Source organism: Ornithodoros turicata, chromosome 5, assembly GCF_037126465.1.
Source record: "Ornithodoros turicata isolate Travis chromosome 5, ASM3712646v1, whole genome shotgun sequence".
Classification (NCBI taxonomy): Eukaryota; Metazoa; Arthropoda; class Arachnida; order Ixodida; family Argasidae; genus Ornithodoros; species Ornithodoros turicata.
Window position 1 is genome coordinate 54,672,980 of NC_088205.1, and position 11,573 is coordinate 54,684,552.

The 11,573-nt window shown below is 45.0% G+C and overlaps 1 protein-coding gene across 1 annotated transcript; it reads left to right on the forward strand.

Annotated features, from left to right (window-relative positions):
* The first annotated feature begins 4,105 nt into the window (after window positions 1-4,105).
* LOC135395861 (uncharacterized) lies at window positions 4,106-4,828 on the forward strand. The gene has a single exon (XM_064626949.1). The coding sequence runs from the start codon at window positions 4,106-4,108 to the stop codon at window positions 4,826-4,828; it is 723 nt and encodes a 240-aa protein (XP_064483019.1).
* The last annotated feature ends 6,745 nt before the right edge of the window (window positions 4,829-11,573 follow it).

Below are 11,573 nucleotides of genomic sequence, written 5' to 3' on the forward strand. Positions count from 1 at the left end.
GAGGTGTCTATTGCATTAGAACGGACAAGCATCCAGCAACTGGAACATTCATGAAAGGAAAAGGAGAGAGATATGCAACAAACTATTTACACATTGTTGTGTCCGCTCAGCCAGACATTCCATTCCAGAATCCTTTATTGATAGTGATCCTCATGGTGCTTCTTACCCTCGCGCGCTATCGGCTCTGCGCGACACCACACACATAGAATGCTGTGAAAGGTATCACGGAATCATAGTTTACAGTGTCACAAATTTAGCTCTGCATAGAAATACCTACCACGGGAATGATTACACCTCAATAATATAGGTCTTGATAAGTCGTGACATTACTTAGACACCCTCGGTCGTTGCAGGTTTTTAGAGTGTGCTTTCTAACTCTACCACGCATTGCTATGCGGAAAATGAGACTGCTCCATGAGTGAATAAACCTTAATTCTTAGGGTGCGGAGTACTTTACGCAATTTGGGCTCCTGTTTTTCAGAATTGTAATGGTGTACCCACTACTCAGTTTCCCAGTCCTACCTTGCAGCACACATAGCATGTCGCCACACAAATGGGCTGACTCACCTTACGTGTCAATCTACTCCTAATTATTATTGGTTTGGCTGGGGCAGACCACAATTAGGGACGACATAAAACATGTAAGCAGATGCTGATGTGATGTGACTGTTAGCGGTTCTGGCCGGAGATTGGAAGACCCAGGCCCTATTTCTGGTGTCCGCACCACTTTTCCTCGAGTTGTTTGAATTCATCTGAGCTTCCTCTCTTTTCCATCTGGACTTTGTTGTGTTCAACCAAGCTCTCCTTCGATTGTTTTCTGTTTATACCACAATGCAAAGACATTTTTTAAGTCACAGAAACCTGTCATGTCAATGACTCAGATGACATTATGGTGGGTGAGGAAGCATTGCAAAGATGGCAGCTGGCAGCACCTTTATTTTGCATACCCTCTACTGTTTACCCTCTCGTTGCGCAATGCCTGATGTTCATGTCTGGGAAGGAGCATTTGAATCATCCTTCGTACATTAACTTTTTTCAATATTGTAGTTCCACAGCCCTGAGCTGCTTATATCCTCGTTATATGTCAAATGCGATTGAAACCGATTTATATGTTATGCAATGATTCCCTGTAATGCAGATTCCCTGTAACTGTGATGCGCAGATGTACTTCAGTAAATGTATAGAATAAAACAAATGTAGGGATTTTTCAGTGGAACATTGTACTGTGGGGGAATGATTGTTTGGATCCGTAAGATCATGGCAAAGCTACCCTCCACTGGATGTGTTGCCATGGCGGAGAGATACCACTATTGTCCTTGGGATGGGGGGGGGGGGGGATATGCATCCACAACTCTCACGAAAAGTGTGCCTGATGGTTGTGCGGTACACCACCTGAGATGACAACGGCGTACACTCTCAGAAAAAAGGGTGCAGCAGTTATACCTTTCAGGACGTAATATTTGTCGCATATGTTGTGCCTAAAAGGTTGCAAAGTTCTACCTGCTACCTCACTCTCTCCCACAAATGATAGGGTTACAACTTCTGATTTGGTTTGCGAGGGGGGCGTACGCCTTTTTGTAGCAATTTGGATATATGATAATTGCTTTTACCACACTTTTACATCCTTTATCAGACGCTATGTTGACCTAGGTGGTAACTATAGAAGTTACCACCTTTTCACACCCTTTTTTCTGAGAGTGTAGTCGCATCATGGGATCATTGATTGATCCAGTTTCATTTTTTAAAAATTTCCTTTTGTTAATGAATGCTTAGCCAAATAACCTTCTTGCGTTTCTTTACTTAACTGTCTTGTCACATTTTGCTTTTGATTGCTGTTGTGCTGAATTTTGTGATTCACTACACATGTTCAAGTACCAAATAGCTGTATTTTCTACATACTGCACCCTCTCTGGCTAGCTGCTGTGACTAGAAGAAGTAATGCAACACTTTCACAAAATTGTTGAGTTGAAGCGGTTTGAGTACGAGAAAGGCAAAGTGATTTTGAAAACGTACACCATACAAATTCAGGACTATGACCTCAACCTGTACATCACATGTGCAGTCCAGCCAATATTGATAGCGTACGAGTTCACGCTGCCGACACACAGTTTTATATGACGTCGACATCTACAGACGGAGGGCCGGTGTTGCAAGTTCATGGGCTGCTTCACGACTATTTCTGGAAACCCTCAACAGCACAGGCACTTGAAATCTGTTTCTATTTCTTTGTAGTTACCGCAGCCACACTTGAGTCATTTGCAGTTGTAGAGTGGATGTAGTTTTTGAAGAAACTCCGTCAGAATGCATCCACTCCCCACCGCGTAGACCGTAACAACGAGTCATCGATGCAGTCTTCCGAGTGGCGATAAATCACACATTGATTACCACGACGGAAAGCAATAATGGTTCTGAGGATGAAACACACAGTGGACAAAAAAGAAAATCTGGACACAGTCTTGCTTTCTCAACGACTGTCACACTTCAGCTGCTCAGTATTTGTTCAGTTTGTTTATGCACACGTATGGAGTCTTGTCTGGATTGCAGAGACGGATTCTATGGTGGATTGTTGTGGATTGTTATGTCCAGCCCAATGTTATACGCATGCAACATGGTTGCCGCCATACGCGGTAGGTAGTACGGCTCCCTTCCGAATACCAAATACAGTGTTGCCAGTAATATTTAATTTTAATTTTCTAAAAATCTACACCGCCGATTGGAATGAAATCTGTGCCGCTTTTGTACTGATTGCTTGGACTATCGAACAGCAACGCCAAATGACGTTCGACCTCAGCTGCTTTACAGTACCTTTAAAGGGAGTGCAAAAGAACGCCTGTTTTGAAGTTGTGATAATGGTTTCCGCGTGTGCGCTTGGAAAGAAAATGTCCGGAAACAAAAGTTGAAGATAGTGTACAGTGCTGGACCAAAGTTTACGGAACACGCTCCGGCGTATTCCTTCCCCAGAGTGACGCGCTAGCAGCGAATGGTACCTTACGGACTTGCAAACAGGTGACTGGGTTACCTAGTCACATGCCTGTGTGTCCATACGGTCCCATTCGCTGTTAGCGTGTCACTCTGAGGAAGCAATGCACCAGAGCGTGTTCCGTAAACTTTGGTCCAGCACTGTACCTGTTGAATTTGGTGTGTATCTTCAATAAACCACGGTCGTGAGTGAGCTGTTGTGCATGCCGTTTCGCCTCTACGTCCTTTGTTCCGTACAGCACTTCCATCATGCTGTGTATGATGATGTACCATGCTGTGTATGAAGTGTATCACACTCATGCAGTGTATGAAACGGTTACTACAAGGGCCGAGCACACAACTTACCATCATGACGTAGTTGCCTTAAATCTAACTAAGGCTAGTGAGCGGCTTCGGGCGTGAGGACGACAACTAGGCCAGATAACTCTCTACACCCACTATAATGCCACGTGATGGACCACTTCGACTCGCGTTCTGCCACTTATACCATCGTGTTGTACGTTGTAATTAGTGTTTGTCTTTGGCTACTGCTTTCATTATCATCGTTCATTATTTATGTTTTCTATGAACACTTTTCTAGCCTGTTCTGTAGCGCGCCTGGTGAACTTTTCCAGCTGTCTCCGAGAGAAGTTTGCCCTTGCTATTGAGGGTCCCATTCACGACATCTTCACACTAATTTATGACTTCGATGTAGGTGTAAAGCGCGGACGACATCAAGGAGGCCCGCGCAGGGGGCATCAGCGTACGCTGATGTTTGGGGAGTGGCGCCACCACGGACCCCAGCCCCCAGTCCCAAGGTGTTAACCGTACCGTGCCGAGGGGATTTAAGGTGAAGGGTAGAAACCTTGAACGGTGGCGGTCGGGGTCTTGGTCAAACCCCGGCCGATGAGTTTTCTTTAAAACTCCGGGACCTTCCCACATGTATGAATGTGAAGTGTGGGTGGCCATCTGGAACATTCGTTTACTTAAACCTTATATGGGTAAAAATTCTATTCCTTCCTCGATCGCGGGCGGAAAGCGCCCGCGGACCGAAGTTTTCAAACAGGCGTTTGACGCCTTTCAAACTAAATACATTGTTGTAAGCAGTGTGAACACAGAGACTGAAAAAAACACTCCACTCGGGAAAATGTCACCGTTCTTCATCGAAAAGGCGATGGCATCTCTGTCAAAGAACGTGAAAGAAATCAAGCGCCTTAGATCAGGTGACCTACTGCTGCAATCCACTTCTGAAGCCGACTGTGAGCGTATACTGAACACACAGGAGATGCACGGGATCAAAATATCAGCAACCTTGCATAGGACCCTTAATACCTGCCGTGGTGTCGTGTCACTAGCGGAACTCATTGACGTTCCATCAGAAGAGATACTGGAAAATCTAAAAAGCCAAAAAGTGATTGATGTCAGGAAAATAAAAATCAGGAAAAACAACGAGTATATAACGACGCGCAACACAATCCTCACGTTCGACTGTCCGACTTTACCAGAAAGGCTGAAGGTAGGGTATCTGACCGCAGAGGTGCGGCCGTATATCCCTAATCCACTCAGATGCTTCAAGTGTAACCGCTTTGGCCATCCTTCCGATACTTGCAGAGGATCTGCATGCTGTGCTCGCTGCAGCAAGCAGGACCACAACTCCAAGGAGTGCAGAGGACCGGATCACTGCGTCAACTGTGCAGGTGACCACCCTTCGTACTCTAGGTCTTGCCCAAAGTGGAAGTTTAAGAAAGAGGTGATGCACATCAAAGTCACACAGAAACTAAGTTATCCAGAAGCCAGGAAGAAGGCATCTCCTTTCCAGTTCCAGAAATCCTTTCCATCTGTTGTTAAAGAAAAACCAAGGATGATGTAATGCGCAACACAGACAGAGAATACCATACAAAGTGAAGAAACGTGTGCACCTCGTTCTCAAACACCACCTCCTCTAACAGTAACCACAGTTTCGCAATCCTCTTCCGTGGCGTCATTTTCACAGACGCCACCTTCGTCATCGCAACCCGTGGAGGCCAGCTCCATGGAATGCGATGACGACACGAGCTCGCAAGGCTCTTTTGCGAGCGCGAGCTCACAATCTCAAAGGAAACCTAAGAGCAGTATTTCAGGGAGTGGCTCACTCCCCGATATATCGCCTACGGAACTCGCAGCTGCTCGGAAGAAAACTCCGAGACAGCCCATAATGCCCCCAAAGAAAAAATAATGAAACTTTGCTTGAACAGTACACTCCTCTCCATAATGCAGACACGTCTTGTATACATCTCTCTGATGTTCTTCATTATGGCTATCGTACAGTGGAATTGTCGAGAGCTTTTCACGAATCTCGATGACATCAATGATCTTTCAGACAGGTATGATGCATTTGGTGTTGCGTTACAAGAAACTTACCAGAATCACCAACAGACACACACTCTCAGGCGGTGGAACCTGTTCCGAAAAGATCGTCTAGATGCAATACGTACATCTGGAGGTGTTGCAATCCTCACACGAAATTCTGTTCCTACGTCCTGTCTCGAAGCAGTTGCTGTTCAAATTTGTCTTCATAGGGTCTTAACAGTTTGCTCTTTATATCTACCTCCATCGGCGGTGGAAGAGCAAAAACAACTGGGGGATTTACTGGATGAACTGCCGTCACCATATCTTGTACTTGGAGATTTCAATGCCCACAACTGTTTATGGGGCAGTCGAAAGATCGACACACGGGGAAAGATGATAGAAAGGATTTTGCTTGCAAGGCCGATTTGCATGCTCAACACAGGAGCTGCAACCTACGTAAATAGTGCTACACAGTCCTTTTCAGCAATTGACCTCTCTTTCTGCAGCCCATCTCTGTTCCAGGACATAGACCGGACAGTAGAGGACAACCCTCGAGGAAGTGATCACTTGCCTTTAGTCCTAAGGTTAAACCATACACCAGACACCGTGACTACACGACCACCACGGTGGAAACTATCCTTGGATTAGCTGATTGGAACCTCTTTCCAGAGAAAGCCACACTTCAATCGGGGTCTTTATTTCATATGGATGTCAACCAGGCTAATGACTTTATTACAACCACATTCATAGAGGCGGCTATTGAGTCCATTCCACGAACATCTGGTCGCATCCCCAAGCGCCCCAAGCCTTGGTGGACGAGCGACTGTGAGAATACACGAAAGGAACAAAATCGAGCATGGGGTATCTTTCGTAGGTACCCCACTGCACAGAATTTACTTAACTTCAAGAAAGCACGGGCGAAAGCGAGGTGGACAGGGAGGCAAGCGCAAAAAGAATCATGGAGAGGCTTTGTCTCGTCATTAACATCAAATATACCCTCAAAGAAAGTTTGGGAGAGACTGAGAAATATTAAGGGTGACTATCGTAACTCTTCTACCCCTCTTCTGCAGATCAATGGGTCTCCCTGTGACAGTTTGGAAGACCAAGCCAACGTCCTGGGCGAACACTTTCAGAGCGTTTCCAATTCTGAACATTACAGTAGGGAATTCTTGAAGGTTAAAACATCTGTTGAAAAGAAGAGTATATCTGCCGGTCATGGTGAACATTTCGCATATAATGCCCCTTTTAATATGACTGAGCTTCTCAGGGCCTTGCCATCGAAAGACACGGCCCCAGGACCGGATCGCATCACATAGTCGATGCTAAGGCACCTGTCAGCTGAAGCACGAGAATGTCTTCTCAATATCTTTAACCTAGTTTGGAAAGAAGGGCAGCTCCCTTCTCGCTGGAAACTAGCTACAATTCTTCCTTTTTTAAAACCAGGAAAGGACGCCTCTAACACAAGCAGTTACAGGTCTATAGCTCTCACGAGTTGCCTCCGCAAAACGTTTGAGCGGATGGTAAATAACCGCCTTGTCTCTTATCTAGAAGAAAATCAGTGTCTTAGTAGGTATCAATGTGGTTTTCGAGTCGGATGTTCTACAGTTGACCATCTCGTCCGTCTAGAAACTATCATCCGGGAAGCATTTGAAAGCAAACAGCACTGTTTGCCGGTGTTTTTTTATCTAGAAAAGGCCTACAATACGGCGTGGCGGTATGGTATCCTCCGGGACCTGCACGATTTTGGAATACGTGTGCGTCTGTTTCACTGCATTTCTAATTTCCTACAGGGAAGGACTTTCAGGGTACAGCTGGGCACATCACTCTCTCGTCTGTTCATACAGGAAAATGGTGTCCCACAGGGATCAGTACTCAGTGTTACACTTTTTATTATCAAAATGAACTCTATTGCCAATGCGATTCCACACTCAATCATGTACTCTTTGTATGTAGATGATCTCCAGATAGCATATTCGTCTACGAACTTGGCCACGTGTGAGAGGCAAATCCAGCTCACAATTAATAAACTTGCTAAATGGTCGTCTCAAAATGGGTTTAAGTTTTCAGCTGCAAAGACAGTCTGTGTACCATTTTCTAGGGTAAGAGGGTTATTCCCGGAGCCCAAGCTAAGCATAAACGGATGCGAACTGGCAGTCAAATCAGAACACAAATTCCTTGGTGTCATTTTCGATACAAAGCTCACCTTTGCAGCACACATAAAGAACCTAAAAGTGAAATGCTTGAAATCTTTAAATATCCTGAAAATCCTCTCACACAGATCTTGGGGTGCAGATCGCGAAACACTATACCGCGTGTACACATGTATAGTCCGCTCACGACTGGACTATGGATGCCTTGTGTACGGGTCTGCACGCCAATCTGTGCTGAGGGCTCTGAATCCGGTTCATCACCAGGGACTGCGACTCGTGCTGGGGGCTTTCCGTACATCACCTGTTGAAAGTCTCTATGTGGAAGCAAACGAGTAGTCCTTAGCAAAACGTCGTTTCTATCTTGGGACTCTGTATGCACTAAGAATAAGAGGTTACTCTCAACATCCTTCTTTATCCTGCATTAAGAACACACGTTTTAGGCAACTCTTCCTAAACAAACCAGCAGTTATCCCTCCCTTTAGCATGCGAATATCAGATGAGATTCAACTCTATGGCTTTACTGCTTACAGTTATATGATCGCAGAAAACAGTCCGAGGGTACCTCCATGGCAACCACCGCTAAAATATAACTGCTACCTTACAAAGTACAAAAAACATGTGACCCCTTCCTTAGTGCTACAACAGGAATTTGAGCACCTGAAGAGTAGTTTTCGGAACCACACTGAAATTTATACAGATGGGTCCAAAACAAGCACAGGTGTCTCCTGTGCCATGGTATCCGGTTCATGTACTAGGATGCACCGCTTAAAGAGCATCACGTCCATCTTCACCGCTGAGGTTTATGCCATCATTTTCACACTTAACTTCATTTTAGAAAGTAACATTGAATCATCTGTAATATATACAGATTCTCTTAGCGCTTTAGAATCCATATGTAATATCCAACCCCAGAAGAACCACCTCGTGCAGCGAGCTCAGTACATAACCAGCAGGGTCGTAAACAGAGGTCTTTCTCTTATCATCTGTTGGGTGCCTAGCCAGAGGGATAGCAGGCAACGAGCTTGCCGACACAGCTGCCGCTGCTGCGCTCTCTGCTGATGTGACGCCGTTTGATGTACCTTTTCAGGACTTGAAGCCCCATCTCAAGAGGACGATAAACAAAAGATGGCAGGAATATTGGGACACACAGATACACAATAAACTTCACCTGGTTAAAAATAACATAGGACACCCTATACAGAGCTTGGAAAAGGGAGCACATGAAGTAACCCGTACACGGCTAAGACTTGGCCACACTCACCTCACCCATAGTTTCCTTCTTCACAGAGAGGAGCCACCCGAGTGCACGCACTGTGGGAACCCCTTTGTGTTCTACACATCCTTATTTCTTGTGCGTTGTATGAACCTCTTCGCCATCGTCACTTCCAGGAGTTTTATAGAAATCACCTACCACTCCACCCAGCCCTACTGCTGGGTGATGACGCTCTTTTACCTTATAGTAGAGTCTATAATTTTGTTAGAGACACTGGTTCTTTAAACGTCTTGTAATTTTAACGATATTTTCTGAAAACACAGTACTTGAGCTAATTTGTATCATGTACTGGTTTTAACCTTATCATTCCATTTTTAACTAGTGACATTTTTAACAATGTTTTGGCGCATTATAGCCTCCGTTGCTGCTGCGCCATTAAAATACTAATAATAATAATAATAATAATCATCATCAAGGAGGCTGTTAAGATAACATAACAGTAATCCGCTGCGCATAATGCTTGAACTAATAATTTTATAATTTCACATCTATCTAAAGAGTGGCATATAACCAGTGTTGTACATAGCGGCGCTGTACATACACGCGTACGCGTTGTACATACCGCGTTGTACGCGTTGTACATACTGTACTCGCTACTTTTTTCATAGCGGACGTAGCGACCCCCGCTACGTTTTAAATTAGTACCGAAAAAAATATTTCCTCTACAAATATGGGTAGCAGCGGACTCTGTTTCCCCTACAGCTGCAGCTACTTCTCATAATGTGGACCACGTGGAACACAGAGAAAAAACAAAACAAAAAAAGCGAGAAAACGGCGAAGCAGAATTTGTTTCTTGTTATTCCTTTTCGCTACCCCTAAATCAGTAACTCGCATAAGTAGTAGCTCTCAGTAGCATAATCAGTAACTCTCATCAGTGACTGTCATACGCTAAGCGCAATCGATTTATTGAGAATATAATATCTGTTATTTTGTGCATTTTTTAACTTTCTAGCTCACATTTCCGAAACAAACAGAAAAACAGCCTTGTGTTCCAAACATTCTTACGGGAAAATTATTAAATACACATGCGCGCTATGTGCATTAAATTATGTCGTAAATTAGCATCATCTCAAGGTCAAGACGAATGCGAAAATGTTAGCTGTATACTTCATGCTGGCTATATATATGTGAGGGGACATCAGTTGCGCACCGTTTTTATGCACATTCATCAACAAGATGAAAACGGTGAGGTGTTGCCTATAGAAGGGTACTGTAGCGGAAGAGTAGCGGAAGAGTATTTATGTTACCTTTATTTGGTGACGATAGCGGTATCGCGTTAGGTTTTCAAATTTGGAGCGGTGCTAGTATTGCGCTACGCTTTTGTGGAGTAAAGGGTAGCGGTGAAAGGAGGAAGTCACTGAAAAGGTTAGCCAGCTGTAGGACTTGAACCCACATCTTCTGGATTGCCAGTTCAGGGCTCTACCGGGTAGCGGTATTTTGTTACTTCGTTATGGTAGCAGGTGCAACAGTAGCTGTAAGAGCCCTAGCGATAAAAGAATATAGCTGCATGCATAATTTTCAGTGCGACACACGCAGCCGCTACTCGTAGCGCCACTACCATATTCGTTGCTTCTTCCAGTAGCGGAGTAGCAGTCGCGCTAGATTTTAAATCAATATAGCGTAAAAAAGTGCTTTCGCTGCAGATTCGGGTTACGGCGACCTTTTTCCGCTACACTCTTAAAAATCAACTTCACAACATAGCACGCTCCTAGCCAACCATCATCCCGAATGACAACGTTCTCGCCCCTGATTTGTTGAAAACGGGAGGAGGAGCCTATTTTGTGCCCATTATGCATGGCACATAATAGGCTCCTCCTCCCGTTTTTAACAAATCTATGGCGAGAACGTTGTCATTCGGGGTGATGGTTGGCTAGGAGCGTGCTATGTGGTGAAGTTCATTTTTAAGAGTGTACCACTACTGCTGCTTTTCATACTAGCATGGAAACCGCATGAGAAAAACAGCAAGATAGTGCAAAACATGTTTTTTTTTTTTTTAGTACTATCTATGTTATTTTCATTGGTGATTTCAAAAGAAAGAGCGCTCCAGTCATGTAATGCCCGATTAAATAAGCAATTTAATATGAAAACGTCGGATCGACTACGTAGGACATTTAGAGTGTTTTCGTGACGGTAACAGACAGGTCTGTTTGCATTTAGTGAAACGTATATGGAAATGTCAAAGTGGAACTTGCCATTAATAATGAGGCGATGAAACTTTAGGCGGTCGCGCTGGCGGCGTAGTTCTAAAGAGTCAACGTCTGAAACGGCATAGTTGAAATAAGAGTAAGTGCAGCTAAAACCCGGACTTATGTTGCATGTTACTCTGTACGGGGACCCCTGTCATGGGTAGCTCGGACCGATGATTTATTATGATATCACGAATTCCAGGGTGTTGTGCCTCGAGTAGGTCTGTGACGAGCATATGCGGGTCGCCTTCATGCGGTATTGGCAGACGAGGACTCCTGTCGCCAAACGGCCGACATGTTCGTTGGCGCTGATCTCAACATGCGAGGGGCTTCACTACAGATAAATATTAGCGCCGCACGATGATAGTTGAGCACGGTCTTCTGACGCAGCTGGCCAGGATGTTATCACAAGTTGTGTTCGGGGGCGGTGAGTGCTGTCCGTCCCGATGGTGTATACTACGGTCACATTACAAGAGAACACGACGAGCAACCAGTCACATTTATTTCCAAAAGCCCTGGAGCAGCCCTACATCAGTGGCGTCCAGGGAGCATCTGCCCGCGTTCCCCTTTCCACGCCCCGGTTCGTCGCTTGAAGTCCCCAAATCGGGGTTCGGTCGCTGTTTCTCGGAACGCTCTCAACGAGCGCTTCTTGGCTATACATCACCATGGCATGCAGGG